Genomic DNA, 15,378 nt, shown 5'->3' with positions numbered 1-15,378 from the left:
CAACCCCAATCATCTATCACACAACAACAAAGCAGCTTGTCATTAACTCATCAAGGGTATATTGTGAGTGTTCACATACACACACACTGTAGATTTTGAAAAGAATGAGCAGGATATACACTGGATAAACTGCTAAAAAGGCAGTGCCCTGTGAATGTGTGTGTGTGTGTGTGTGTGTGTGTGTGCGTGCGTGCGTGCGTGCGTGCGCGCGCCTACCTGAGCGGGAAGTCAACAAGCGAGTCCAGTTTATCCCTCATGTAGCGACTGTATGAGAAGCGTTTAAGATGGACCACCAGCACTGGTGGCAGAGACCACAGGTCCAGCTTCTTTGTGGCCTGCTGGTGCTGCTTACAGTTGGGACAGTACCTGTGAGAAGATACATCACCTTTTAGGTGCTGTAACCAGCCAGACATCAACAACTAGTGTTTTGAATTGTTTTCACTGCTTCTCACCAAGGGTCCTCTGCCCCCAGTTTTTCCTTTGTGGTGAACAGTTCGATGCAGTCCTTCAGCTTGAAGAAAGCCTTTTTTTGAGGTTTGTACTCCATGCTCTCGTGCTTGTCACAGTCCTGCTCCCAGAGACACGAGCATATAGTTGTTAGAGTAAAACAGTTCTGAATTAGTTGTCTGAAATGACATGAATTAAAATCTGTGGCAAAAGAGAACATTTAACTTTGAAAGAAGCCGTTTAAAAGTACAGTTAGAGATAAGTGTTGTCAAGACCTCAACTGTTAATCTCAACAGTACTGCTTAAGGTACTTCAACTATAATATTAATTAATATTATAATAGGTTTTAAGAGAAAAACCAAAAAGAATTAATGTACATGTAATATAAATTAAACTGTTATAAACAGTGTTTCACACCATTATCTAATAATCCTAATCATCATAATCCTAAAACACATTACAATTACATAGCACAATTACAACAACAAAAACAACTTGTAAATCTGTAGACTCTTGGTTGCATCACATATGTGGAGCAACTAGAGATGAACTGCAAGCTAGGCTGTCAAAAGCTGTGAAAACTGTGCAAAGTTAAGACACATTGGTTATGTTTGAACCCTTACATGAAAGTGCCATCACAGACTGGTGAAGTGTCCTTTCTACTATCATTACTAGTAGTATAGGTTAACTCCATACAGACAATAAGACTCTTTCTGGCAGTGAAAACAGTTTGGTTTCAGTTTGTAGTCCAAGTTCTTTAGACAGGAGCATATAAGGAGGGTTTGATTGGTAAACAGTAAGTAAACGCAGAATCAGAGATTGAATGTACCCAAATGCAACCTGAAAAGCAAATAAAATAAATAAATAAAATCTGCATTTAAAAACATTAACTAGTGAACAGGAGAGAATGGTTTGGACCAGGTGTTCACCAGTTACACTGTGAGCCCCAAAACACTGGCCAATAGTTTTCCAGATTGATTCTGGAGTAACAAGTAGAAAATAGACCATTTCAATTTCTCCAGCAGCAAGAGCAGAAATGATGGCGCTGGAGCTTGTCCATACCATTACATAATTACCGTTAAATAAATTTAGCCCTGGCACTGTTTAATACAAAGTTATCGTAGCCATCCCTACTCAGTTCCTTTCCTTCAGATTAAAATGCGTGGAGTAAGAGGTAATATTTACAGATTACTTTAACACTTAGATGAGCTTATTCACGGCATCATCTAGTGAGTAGATCTAGAGTTTCAAACCTGTGGGCTCTTGATTAGAAGACATTTGGAATAGTCACCTCGGTTTCCTGCTGCTCTTCTCTGTGCAGTTATCACTACATGATTATGTTCCACACTGCTCAGCGTCTTGCTAAAAATGTGATCGAGCTGCACTACAACAGTTACACCGTGAAAACAGACAATGTCGCAGCTCCCGACATCAGTTTTACCTCAACAACAGTCTCGTCAAAATACTTCTTCTTGATTTCTGGTTCCCAGTCCAAGGAGAGATAAGAGCGGTCTGTAAAAAGATGGGCAGAATGTAAATATGCTGTAATATTTACAGCAGTTAAAATGACTTCATTTATTGATTAATGCTGTGATTACATGATCGAGGAAAACCAAAAAAAAAAAAAAAACTTTTCTATTTCCCATTTCAATGATGCTAAAAAAAAAAACAGTAAAGCCCGCTTCCTACCACTAAGTCGGAGGTGTCCCTCGTCAAAGCGGATCTGCCTGGTGTCCTCCTTGATGAGTGAGAAGTCCGTTTTTCCCATGTTATTGAACTGGAATGTAAAAAGTCTCTTCCTGCTGTGTCCGGACGTCTGCTGGCCTCTGGTGGAATTCTGTGGGCCGACCACACCGTTCTCAAGCTCATTGTCCCCACCGACAGAGTCCTCCGACTGGCTGTTGTCGTTTTCAGAGGGCAGCTCCTGATCCTGGCTGGACTCGTCGTCCTGCTCATCGGTCTCCATCTCACCTGAAAGACGGCAGTAGAGTTTTTAACAGCAAACACTAAGCAGCACACTTTTTTAAAAAAAAAAGAAAAAAAAAAAAAAAAGCATTTCAAAAGGTCAGAACTTTACAAGAAAACTGTGTTGGTGCACTTACTCGGTGACCCCTCCTCCAACAGTCCATTAGTGGCATTACCATTAACAGTGTGTTGTTTAGATGGCTGTGTCTCTTCACAGTCGTCCTCTTCTTCCTCTACAGAAGATCGCACAAACCGACTGCAAACACAAAACCACTTTTTATTCCAAGCACAAGTTTTTGTTTTTATTTTCTATTTCTAAACGACACAGCGTTGATTATCTGCAAAAAGAGCCTGTCGATTTTTGCTGACTTACCAGAGGCGCTGGAGCAGCATGTTGTAGAGCTTGTCTTCACTGAGGGTTCTGGGGACGGCGATGAGGAAGGGTTGTCCAAACAGCGGCGTGCTCGTGTGGTTATATCCTGACTGCTTGTACTTTTCTCTCAAGTGCACTGGGATCACTACGTGGTCTGTGTCCTCCACTCTGTTCACCGCCACCTCAAAGCTGCAGAGAGACATGTGGTGAATCCTTTAGAGTCACGCTGGTTAAGCAAGATGTCGACAAACCAATGAAAAGTGAAACTCAGCATCCTAGTGTAAAAAACAAAAACGAAAAAAAAAAAACAACAACAAAAAACTACGTTTTTGAAAATGGCACATGCCTGCAGTTTGTTATATCTACATAATCTGCAGACGTGTTGTCTGTCAGCTGCTCATATCTGACACTCACACATAAATATCATCTCTCTCCATAATGCTGCTGAGGTTTTCATTGGTGGCGAAGATCCGGTGGAAACGGTGGTTATAGATGTCAGTTACAATCATCTGAAGGATAAGAGACGGGAGAGTCAGTGCTGAGAATCCTAATTATGGCCAGCAATTAAATTAATCTGCCAACACATCTTAAAAAGCCATTTAGTAGATTGGTAAAACGAGCTTAAGATGACGGGCAACATAACTTCAATTCATGAGAAAAAACTTTTTAGAACTTAATTAACCAGCCTGTATTTGAAATGATCTTTTTCATAGTTTAAATTCTTTCATAGTCCTCTTAACCTCTGCAAGAAAAAAATAAAAATAAAAAAAAATAAAATAAAAAAAGCACCTTTCTTTTGTATCTGCACTGCAGGAACTAGGGATACTTCCAAAGCCCTGTTTCTGGGGTTTGTTTTACTAGTACTTCAGGATGGCGCAGGCTTTGAGTGACAGTAGGATACACTGCTGTAAACGCAACCCGGATCTGAAAGACCAGGCTTAATTAAGCCTATATGGAGGAAATACAATGTGATTTTTGACTCATTTTGACTCATTTCCCTTGCGTGTTATCTCACTTTGTGACCTTGACGAACCACACAGAGAGAAGTCGTGTAGAGAAAAAAATGAATAACCTAAAACAGACCTACAAGAAAATAAACGACCACACTGATTAGTGTGGCAGCTTTGCTATTCTGTCTGTGCAACATGTAGTGTAACAGCATAATAGCAGGTTCATACATATTGAATTCCAGTTCCCTTGGTCTCTAGTTATCCTTTGTGTCCCTGTTCCTCACCTCTCCCTTTATCTGAAAAATATGCAACATTTCCCCTCACTAGCTTCTGTAGCTCAGAGGACAACGTCTATTAAAAAGTAGATGTCAGCATTACAACATGATAACAGAGGCAGGATTCCTGCGCAGGCTGATGCTAAATATTCTACCTTTTCAGCAGGCACGCCTGACAGGTTGGACAGGGAGGTACACAGGTCAGAAATGTAGCCCACTTTCGGCACAGTTAGTTTGTACTGAGGGGAAAAAAAACAAAAACATGATTACTGCCTGCTGTTCATACATGATATGGCATGATACTGCTTACAGTAGTCATTTTTTTTCCTCTCTGTGCTCAGCTTGTTACCTGTGTGGGTTTGGCCAGAGGGTCCAGTCTGACTAAATAAACTTCTAGTGTCCGTTCCTTCTTCATGGGCAGTGGCAGGGTCAAGTAGCAGAAAGGATCAAAGGTCACAGAGACCTTCGAGCACACAGGACACACCAGAGTCGACTTGAAAAGACCGTGGAAGATGTCCACAATAATGGAGTCATTTCTCTTAATGTGGTTCTCCCACGCCTCCTCTGCCACAACCTGGCATAAAAAACAAAAACAAAAAACAGGTATACACAAAAATTTAATAAAATGTAACTAAATAAATAAAAGAAATCTTTTTTTTCTTTTTTTACTTTTATCAATCCATTCATGAGCCGCTGGTCTCACCTTATCAGGCCGACCATTTGCATCCTTGAGCTGAATGTAGGGCTTCTTTCTGATGCGGTTCAAGTCCTCATGTAGGCCATCCAAAAGGAAAGCCAGAAGCTCATGAGAGTCCTGCTGCTGGTAGCCCGAGAACTGGGGAGCAAAGCGGCCCACCTGGGTCTGGATGAGTGGGGAGGGGAGAAAAAAAACAAACATACTTTTTGGAAAAAACACATGGGTAGAGGAGCAAAATCATGTCGGCCTCATCATAATACATCACACTGAGTAAGCGGTTTCTTTCAAAATAATATAAGATGTCCATGTTCTCTATTCTGTAGCCCATAGGTCTTAAACTGAAATGGTTTTAACCTTTATACGCTCAGAAATAAGATTAAGACTAGCTGTTGCAATTAGCTAATAAAAATATGAAAAAGGCATAGTTAAAAACACCAACATTTTATCACTATTAAATCAACATTCCCAGAAGCAATTTCAAAATCTTTAACTTCATACAAAGTGCTGTTTCTATTTTGCTTGTAGATTAATTACTTCATCTGAGTGAGAAAAATCTAGTCTGTTTTGGGCCTGAACAAGTGCATTAAAGTCACGGTTAGTGTATATGAGGTCTAAATGTGACTAACTGAGGAGCTGTACCTGGATGTTAAACTTCGTCAAATTTCAATTTCGATAAACTTCAATTCAAAGAGAACTTACATCTTTGAGCATGTCTCCTTATCTGTAGAAAGTCTGCGACTCTGATGAAGTTATTAAAACTGTTTATACTAGAAAACTATTTTAATTAACAACAACATGGTTCATTTTCAGCACTGGCTTACACGACAGCTCCTGGTGTTTAACACAATGCAGAAGTACCACTTTCAATCACTTTAACTTAAATCTGACATTTGTCCTTGTCAAATTTCGACAGTGAACAAATCCCTCCCTGTCTGTCTCTTTCACTGAGTGCACTGCTGCCAGCTCAAAGTCTTTCGTTATCTCACTTACAAACATAATAACTCTGTTGTGTTGCAGCTCTCATCCAGAGCCAAGGAGAAAAACTGGATGTGGCCGGCGGCCATACAATGTCCATGTCTGTTTATGTATTTCATTGGGGAGTGCCATCATGAGATTATTAGCTCCTACAGATTGATGCAAGTCTTCATCTGTCCAACATTGATCAAAAATAGTTTTTTAACACATGTGAAGATTCAAAGATGAAGGTTCCTTCACACATTTAATATATTTTTTCCAAGGAATTACCTTGAAAGGCCTTGGGGTGACGTAGCTGTATTTGCCTGACCACAGCTGTTTAATAAGCTCCGCGTAGGCTTTGGCAATCTCCCCCTTCATGCCCAGTGGATTGTCCTCATTCAGCTCATCTGTGTACTTGTCTTTGAGGAAGTACTCCGTCAGCGGAGGGGTATTGCTTAAACACTAAAACGCAAAAACAGGAGAGAAAAATATCTTTCAAATTAACTGGATTTTTTTTTTTTTTTTTGAAGTTTTCTCTGTAGAATTTTGAGTAAACATTGGCGTGCTAATTAGCATAGTTCCAGACTCTAAAGAGCTCCACGAAAAGATTACCTGCACAGCAGAGTTCATGAAACAGGTGTTGCCCAGGTTTGAGAGTCCACACAAGCCTGAGCGCTCGCTCTGCCTGCTCTGGTCCGAGTAGTCATAACTGTTGCTGTAAGGGTGGTAGGATGGTAGACTATAGCTCGAATTCTTCACACTGTACAATCAACATACAGACATTGAGAGATTAAACAGGGTCGTTTGTGGAAAGTCATGAACACTGACGAACAGAGAAATCTAATACTAACAGACAACATCTACACTAAATCAAATTAAAGTTTTTAACAAACAAAACTTTACAAAGACTAGAAGGTACACAGCTTCACTATTTCATCCCCTCTCTTTACAGCTTCCTAAACAATTATTAAGAGCCTTAAGATAGGCTTGCCCAGCTGCAGCAATCAGCAGACCTCTGGGAGCTCGATAAAGCAGTGTTGGCCGTTTCTGGCTCCCACTGGTCAAGGGAAACTGCTGCGATGGCGGTGGAGGCAGTTGCCTCGCAGTTCAACACTCGGTGGTCCACCCTCCTGCCATCCAGCTCCACCGCCTCAGGCCTCAGGCACCACCAGCAACACAGGAGCATGACATCTCAGCCCCACCCCGGCCCTTGATGGCCTGCATGTCCGCACAAAACTAGACAGCCAGCAGCTTCGATGGGGTTTTCTTGGGTCCCTTGTATGAAAAGTTTGGGTATCTGAGATCAGAAAGGACGGTCCGGCTCCAGTTTTGACTGTTGAGTCTTAGTCTTAACTCAGCTCAAGCCAATCCAGCTCCAGAAGCAGTTTGAATAGTCCAGGTGAAGTTTAGGCCTGAATCTGATTCCAAGTCCAGCACAGGCCAACCTTTAAAACTGTACAATTCAGTGCACACGAAAGCACACATTCTGGTCTGTCTTAGAGTTAACTGGTCAGCTCCCCTCTCCTCATTTCTCCCAGTCTTCTTGTTCGGGCTCAATCGCCTGTCATCTCGTTATCCTCTCTGCTTCAATTCGTTTCCCCCCCCCGTCCTATGCCGTCCTGTCCTCTGCTCCTCCCTCTGGCCTGCCTGCTGCTCTCTGCTGCTCTACGGCTACCAGCAGATATTTATAGCAGCAGCAACAGCAGCAGCAGCAAGGATGCTCAAGACTGCTGCTGCTGGAGGTAGAGGTGCACAGAGAAAGAGGGAGGGCGGGAGAAGCAAAGAGAATGGGGGGGAGGGGCGGACAGTACAAGGGGGGAGAGGATGACAGAAGAGAAATGAGATGGGGATGGAGGAAGCAGCTGATCCACTGCATCCAGCTGAGGCTGCAGTATTCACAGGACCAACTCACATTTACAGAGAGGAGTCGAGACATACATACAAAGACACATTAACACAATCATGCCAGCACGTAATTTATCCCATTTTCTCACACTAGCATGCATATATCACTGTTCTCACTAAACTCTGCACACTAGCACAAATTCCTGCTCTTTTTTTCCTTCTTTTGCTGGTAAAACACAACCTCTGACACTCTGGACTAAGTAAATCACACTTTGACACACCCTTCTTTCATCCTCTTTAATATGTCATGGCTGTCTCCATGAGAGGTTTGAAAGGGGATGATCTAAATAAATAAACTCCAACCCAGAGAAAGAAGTGTTTTTTTTAATCATCAGGGGCAGTATGTGTGTACAGGCAGGCGATGAGAAGGTGAGAAGTGGGAACAGATGAAACGTATTCTGAAGGTCACTCAGACTGCAGAACATGTGCATCGCAATGAGCTCGGAGGAAAGGAGAGGTAAAGGGATCAAAAGACACAGAGGGAGAGAGTGAGTGTGTGAGAGGAGCAGAGACTGGCTGCCAGAATCAGGGGACGCTACCTCGCAGGACGGTGACACTTAATGCAGTTGCAGAGCATCACTTGCTGAGGCTAAACCGACCAGGCCGAAACCACAGAATCAAAAAGACAAGGGTTATGTAATATGGGAACACTTCATATGAAAGGGGAAAAATTAAAAAAAAAAAAATCCCTATGTATAATTCAGAGAGAAAAAAAATGACAGCGCTGCTACCAGAGTGAATCAGGGACAGGAGAGCTGCTGAGAGTAAAGATCCAATTTCCCCAAGTCACCCACTCTGTGCATTCAACAATCCATCGACTGTGCAGAAAAAGATGCATCGGCTGTGGCAAAAATGTGCAACTATGCTTCAAGTACAAGTCAGACGTGCGAGCTGAAAAAATGTCTGAGAAAGTATTTTATTGTGATACTTTTACGAATTCAAAAAAAGGCTCAGTTGATTTTAACACCTTCATCCTTTGTCAATATTGATTTTTAAGGTGGCCAAGCCTGTGACTACCATTTCTGCATTTCAACAGTACTGAGAAATGTGATGCACAATGTCTATTATCTACCACGCGCAGGCACACACACACACACACACACACTCCAGCATGCAGTAAATCACACGCATTACATGAAGGGAGGGAACAGTGAACAGTGTCCACTGGACAGCAAAGGCAGTAAGCTCCACCCACAGAGTGTATGTGTATCTTTTGGACATGGCTGAGAGAGCCTCTGGGTCAAACAATACACAACAAACAATATATTTAGGCAAGAGTTCAATATTCTCAACACGTAGGCTAGCAGTAGAGCTGCATGACTGGGCATAAACTGAATTTCTTTTTGGAGAGTAATGCATTCACTTGTTAACCAAGTTGCATTTTACACTGGGACACAAAGAAAACAAGACTATAATTTTCCATTGTGTCAAAAGCACAGAAACTGCTTTCTGTTAAACTGCCGTCACAGATTGCAGAGCATTACACACACAAAAAAAGCCTTAGGAGGGCAGTGTATGCTGGAATTTAAATTTAGGGTACAAGGCTAGTCTAAATGTAAGAAACTGCTCTGTTTGGCTAACATTAGCACAGCTAATCATTCAGTTACAGGTTGGCTTGAATGGGTATGACAAGACAATGCTCCTGGCATGTGGAGGGTGGAGTGCTAATTATTCTACAGCCACCAGGCAGTAGTACCCTGTAGCTGTAGCATAATCAGCTTAACATAGTAGTATTTCTGGCGCCATTTCCCAGGTTAGCTACAATGGCATTGCAAGCTGACTTATTTTATTTATTATTTTGATTTTTTTTTTTAACTAAATGCAGAAAGGAAGATCCAAAGTTATGAAAAAGCAGATTCCACCCAAATTCAATTGCCTGATGAGTCAGACAGTTTTTGGCAACTGCGGTCTATGCTTCAGGAAATGAAGACTGATGAAATGAGCAGTCATGTCAGTTTTAGCAAACAAATGCAAAGATTCTGTCCAAGTCTCTGTGAAGTTTGTGGATATGGGCATAGTTTTAATAAGAGGCCACATGCAGACTCCCCTCAGGACTATCAGCCACAAAGAGGCTGCAGGTATTAGAAAGACATTTAAAATAGGAGGTCTAGTCTGCATTACAGATTTATAAATCTTATCAATCACTGAACCCTAGAGTCAGTTATTCCTACTGGAAACTTTATGGTCTTGTACATTATGCGGGAACAGGAGAAAAATCCTCTGACATTACCAGCTAATCTACTAGGAACATGAACTTGAAAGTAACTGACTGACAGCATGCTGTCGTGTTGTATTTAAACAAATGTTCAAGGTTTAAGTTTTTAATTTTCCTGAAAGACATATTTAGATGTAGTCTGGTGTTAAATCAAATAACATACAGAAGCAAAACCTCGTGGAATGTTGCTAGATGAAATAACCACCACATTAGCCCAAATCATGCAACCACAGCTAGCCAGTGCCATCATCAATTGGAAAATAGATTTGCAAATTTGAGTAATATAATCAGAAGCTGAGTAAGGCACCCAGAGGCTTTGTTGTTAATAGAAAGGGAGTCTACTGTCACTGAAGAAATTTTAAGAGATCAGTCCAACGCAAGCGCCCTTCCCCCCTCTTTTCTATCAGCTCTTACAGCTGAAAATGCATCATCAGGAGATTTAGAACACCCAAATTACAACCAGAGATAGACCTGTACAAAACAGAGTTAGATGAATTTCATAGTGAGAAGCTACAAACAGCTTCAGTAATGGAATTATGGAATGAGTCTAAACAGAACTGATAAAAGAGTCAAGAAAAAGTTTACATAAGTTAAAAGCAACAAATTTTTAAGCCAATTCCTTCCAGCATTCTGGCGACTTCAGCGTGAAGTTCTGTCCTGAACTCCAGGCTGCACATCAGGCTCCATCTCTGGCTGTTCCCATCCAAACCCACCCCTCTGCTATTCAACCCACAACTATGCCTTACTTCCTGCTGTTGAAGCTGCTGTTATGATTGTTTGTGAGAGATGAAGGCGAGATCTTTGGCAAAGCAGAGAGATTGGAAGCACCAGATGACCTTCAAAAGATAAAGAATAGATCATGAATTAGAGTGGAAAATAAGGAGCTGTTCCAGAAAGCTGAGTGCCGATCAAATTAAACAGCGATGAAACAAAATAAACGGAGTGATATGTCAGTAGGGATGGGTACCGGTGTCCGGTGCCATGATGGCACCGGTTCTGACATAAACGGTAGTAACCAGACCGAAAAGCAGCGCACATTTCGGTGCTTTATTTCGGTGCTTTTTTTTTCCTGAGCTATGATACACTTCTAGCCAATCATTTTACGTTTCCGAGGATAGTAGACGTGTCCAGGTATGTACGTTCTTTTGGAGCAGAGCTACTATGGAATCAGAACGATGCCACCTTGAAACGAAACCGAAAAAAAAATATTGTAACTGAAATAAATGTACTAAAAAATCTTGTATTGAAACCGGAAAAAAAATTGATAGTGAAAAACAATTAATTGAAACTGCAATTTTTTTGTTTTCGCTTACAATTTTTGTTTTCAGTTTCAATCCATATTTCAGTTTCACTCTGCTGGCACTGGTTTGGCGTCAGGGGGCGCGCTGGGGGGCGGGGATTCCGACCCGCATGTATTTGCATATATTATAATGCTGACCAATGACTGGAGAAAACACTTACGACGCGGCTGCGGTCACGGACAAAGTTGCACGTGTCTGTTCGGAAATGGCAGATGCTGAGAGGTCCAGGTTTACATTACAGACTATTTCAAAGTGACAGCCTGAGGTGTTCTTCAGTAAATTGGACTACCGGACAGGAGGACCTGAGGCCCCACCGCATTATTTTTGGTAAGTTAAATGTGTTTGTAAACTAATCCGTAATTTAGGTCCTTAGCTAGCTACCTAGCCAGCTAAGGACCTAGCTAGCTAAGATGAGCACTCGGCTGTTGGGGAAACTTGTTTTGTAAAGTTCGTTTAGCTAACCCGTGCAGGTGAATGAATTTACCCTGACTAAAGAAATCAAGAGGAACGCACCGGGCTGCTCAGTGACTAACCACGGTTACTGTACTTTTATTATGAGTATTATACTGTAAGAGCAACAGGCTGGACTCTGCAGAGCTGATTATTAAATATGTGCAAACAGCAGCATGTTTTCTGTCGCTTTCCACTTGTGGAACGACATTAACGCCAATTTTAAAAACCTGGCACTTCAGTAACCCCTCATTAGTCAATAGCTACGGATTAAATAGCAAAGCCCGATACTTATGTACTGAAACCAACTACTTCCGCTTGTCAGCTTAAGTTAAAATGTTACATTTTTCCTCTGATTATTTTTTTAGCTTTTTTTTTTTTAGTTTGTTACAAATATTCAGGTTAAAAACTGTCCAAATTATTTTTAATGAATTATGTTCACAAAGTCACATGTTCAGTACTCTGTACAGCTTGCATCCTTTAGGACAAATAATTTGAAACATTAATATTTCTTGTTCAATACTGAGCTGATAACACCTCTGTATGTTGTGACCAGGATGCAGCAGCAGACTGAACCTCGACTGAAACCTGCTCCATCATCTCATCTTTGCAGATGTCCATTTATAAAGCATCAACAACTCAAAGGTAAACATGATATTAGAAAATGTGTTAGTATATAAGGCCTTTAAAACAACTAAAAAATAAACAGCTGTTGGCAGAACTGTAGGACTGAACAACTTCAGATTCCGAGTGTGTGAGGACAGAAGGATCAGCTCTATTTCAGATTTGAGATAAACTTTATATTTCAGCTTGTGATGATTCTGTTCTGTTTGTGATTACAGGAGCAATCCGAAATGGTTTGAAACCGAAACATGGTGCCAGCAGAGTGAAACTGAAAAATGGTTGAAACCGAAAAATGGATTGAAACCGAAAAAAAAAAAATTGTAAGCGAAAACAAAAAAATTACAGTTTCAATTAATTGTTTTTCACTATCAATTTTTTTTTCGGTTTCAATACAAGATTTTTCAGTACATTTATTTCAGTTACAATATTTTTTTTCGGTTTCAATATTTTTCGGTTTCGTTTCAAGGTGGCATCGTTCTGATTCCATAAGCTACAGATTAAAAATGTCCAAGGCGAAGCGGTCAAAAGTCTGGCTGTACTTCACAGCAAAATATGCAAACTCAGCAGCCTGCAACAAGTGCTTTAAGCTGATACTGTGATACTGTCAAAGGAGGTAACACCTCGAATCCGATGAAACACCTGGCGACGCATAGCGTTTTTTTTAAAAGCCAAGAAATGCGCGTATTTGATAGCTTGCTGCGAGACCTCACACCGAGCGCATCTACTGCGGGTGTGGTGCCTGTTATCGGACCCGGAGTTAGCAACATCCCCAAAAACCGAAGAGGAGAGTCCTGGCCCCTAGCCCTGCCAGTGTAGCAGAAATGATGACGGATGATGATGCAGCAGCAGCCGTTCTTCTCTGCGTGAGTAGCTTAATGTTGTTCGTGTGTAATTTACGTTGAGTAGGCTAACCACGTTATTACATTAATGCAGTAAGGTGAACTAGCAAACATCATCATAGCTACATGCGGCTGTCTTCTTGTTTGATGGCAGATACTCCCTTCACCCTGGCCAAAAAGGCTAAAATGACCAAAGAAAAAGTGGAAAACAGCTAAACATGAGAGGTTTTTGGAAAAGTTTGTGTTTTTTCCATTGTTTAAGCACTGCTTCCAGCCAAGAGTGATACCATATATGCCCCATAGCTGCAGAAAAGGCTAACATTGTTATCTTTTTACAAAAAACAGCTGAACATGAGAGGTTTTTGGACCAATTTTGTGTTCTCCATTCTTTAAGCACCGGTTTGAGCACCGTTTGAGCACCGGCACCGTTTCAAAAGTACCGATTTGGCACCGGTATCGGATAAAACCTAAACGATACCCATCCCTATATGTCAGCAACAAAAGGTCGAGCAAAAAAAGAAGGAAACTCAGGCAAAGTCACAAGGGGCGGAAATCTTTGACAATGATGCAGCGCTGCAGTGATGTGGCAGGGAAACTTTAAAACCAATACACTTTTAATTCTGCATGTTTTCCAGAGAGGAAGATAATGGCAAGATCGATGGGAGAGATCCCCACAGCAGGAAATCTGATGTGGTGTCACATCACATTACTGTTTTTCTTCAAACTGACTACATACAAGTTATCTGTCATTCAATAATACTTTGCTTACGTGTAGCTTTTAGTAAAGTGACAGTATTGTTAGAGTACAAAGTAGGAATCTGATTCCATTACTGTGGTACAACTCATTAGAGCCAAAGAAATGTAAGCCAGGCAGTGTGTCATTCACTCACTTGGGTGCCGTGGAGCCTCGGGGCCATGTGCCATCCTCGCTCTTCTGCTCTATTACGAGAACCTGCGGGAGAAGGCAGAAAGAAAAGAGGGATCCATCTGCTTCCACTACTTTAAACACACCAGACATTTGAAATTCTACTCTGTGTCCAAGTGTTATTGGCTTGCTTTATCTGAATTTGTCTTCCCAACAAGTCAAAGATCCCCGATTTGATCTCACACAAATCCCTTTAGCGTCATTCGGAGTGGCTGTAGCTCAGGTGGCAGAGCAGGTCAGCCATAACAGAAGGTCAGTGGTTCGATCCCAGGCTGCCTCCTGGCTGCATGCCAAATATCCTTGGGCAAGATACTAACCCCATGTTTGCCTACTGGTGGTGGTCAGAGGGCCCGGTGGCCCAGTGTCCGGCAGCCTCGCCTCTGTCAGTGCGCCCCAGGGCAGCTGTGGCTACAATGTAGCTTGCCATCACCAGTGTGCGAATGTGTAATGACTGAATGTAGTGTGAAGCGCTTTGGGGTCCTTAGTAGGGCTGCCACAAACGATTATTTTGATAGTCGACTAGTCACCGATTATTTTTGCGATTAGTCGACTAATCAGATCATCATCCATTGGACGTAAAACGTACAGCTTATTGCACCAGCAGCATCTGCTCTTATATAACTATCATTAGCTTACAGCTTTAAGTGTTTGTGCTAACTAAAAATAAAGACAAGATGATAGTTTATTAAATTTTAATGAAATTTGCAGATTGTTTCGGTGAAGTTTAATAAACTCCTTGCTATCTAAAATATAACAGGACACCGGAGTATATTCTCCAGCATCTCACACTTCTGATAATCAGCTGTCTGCTTGACGTTTATTCAGCTGTGTAAAAACTATAACTTTAATCTCAGCCAAACCGATTTACTCAGGAACAAATAAAATACTGAAAAAAGCCAAACAATAACATTTTAAGTTATCTAAGTGACTCTATATCATGTTTAACCTGAGTAGCGAAAGACGGCGGTGGGTTTGAAAACGATTTGCCGGGAGTCCGGTGTTCTCACGGCTCTAGTAGCCTTGCCCCCGGCTAGCTATCGAGCTAGTGGGTAACAGACGTCTCCGAAAACGTCGGAGCGCTTTTGAAAATATGTGGTGTCTTGATAAACTGAGCAGATATTTGAGGTTTACACAGCTACATTCTCGCCTGAAAATATGTTAAACGTTTATTTTGTGACCCAGAAAGAATAATAAGAGTAAAGTTAAAACTAACTAGCTGCCGCCATTGTTGACAACTGCGCTGGGCTGCGCTATGAATTCTGGGACACAGCTTCTTCTTCTTCGGGGTTTAACGGCAGCTGGCATCCTTGTACATGCAGTGCTGCCATCTTCTGTTTCAGTCCGTTATTACACTCTTAAATCCTACTACTCATTCCTGCGTCCTTTGTGATCTTACAAAGCTTCAAACGATGCGTCGACTATTAAATTAGTCGTCGACGATTTTAATAGTCGACA

The 15,378-nt window shown here is 41.6% G+C and overlaps 1 protein-coding gene and 1 long non-coding RNA gene across 6 annotated transcripts in view; one reads left to right on the top strand and one right to left on the bottom strand.

Moving 5' to 3' along the window:
* The window catches only part of LOC102307584 (ubiquitin carboxyl-terminal hydrolase 15), a 34,476-nt gene that overhangs the window by 5,419 nt on the left and 13,679 nt on the right, over window positions 1–15,378 (bottom strand). For 2 of the 4 annotated variants that reach the window (XM_042217763.1, XM_042217769.1), the window contains 14 exons: window positions 13,889–13,950; window positions 10,531–10,620; window positions 6,277–6,424; window positions 5,953–6,126; window positions 4,714–4,872; window positions 4,360–4,584; window positions 4,166–4,249; window positions 3,200–3,294; window positions 2,786–2,974; window positions 2,550–2,668; window positions 2,137–2,418; window positions 1,889–1,959; window positions 453–568; window positions 217–366 (listed from right to left, as the gene is read on the bottom strand). In XM_042217763.1, coding sequence (XP_042073697.1) covers window positions 217–366; window positions 453–568; window positions 1,889–1,959; window positions 2,137–2,418; window positions 2,550–2,668; window positions 2,786–2,974; window positions 3,200–3,294; window positions 4,166–4,249; window positions 4,360–4,584; window positions 4,714–4,872; window positions 5,953–6,126; window positions 6,277–6,424; window positions 10,531–10,620; window positions 13,889–13,950 — 1,964 coding nt within the window. The other 2 variants (XM_042217766.1, XM_042217774.1) reach the window with 2 other exon arrangements.
* LOC121813843 overlaps window positions 11,162–15,378 on the top strand; it is a 10,915-nt gene continuing 6,698 nt past the window's right edge. Inside the window, exons 1-2 of one of the 2 annotated variants that reach the window (XR_006053921.1) lie at window positions 11,167–11,412; window positions 12,092–12,180. This is a non-coding gene — a long non-coding RNA (uncharacterized LOC121813843). Of the gene's footprint in view, window positions 12,181–15,378 lie in introns of both variants that reach the window. The other variant, XR_006053920.1, reaches the window with a different exon arrangement.

Source organism: Haplochromis burtoni, unplaced genomic scaffold (assembly GCF_018398535.1).
Source record: "Haplochromis burtoni strain Fernald_Lab_line unplaced genomic scaffold, NCSU_Asbu1 Contig_14, whole genome shotgun sequence".
In the NCBI taxonomy this organism is placed as follows: domain Eukaryota; kingdom Metazoa; phylum Chordata; class Actinopteri; order Cichliformes; family Cichlidae; genus Haplochromis; species Haplochromis burtoni.
The sequence above is the reverse complement of the archived record's forward strand: the minus strand, read 5'-3'. Positions and strand labels throughout refer to the sequence as shown.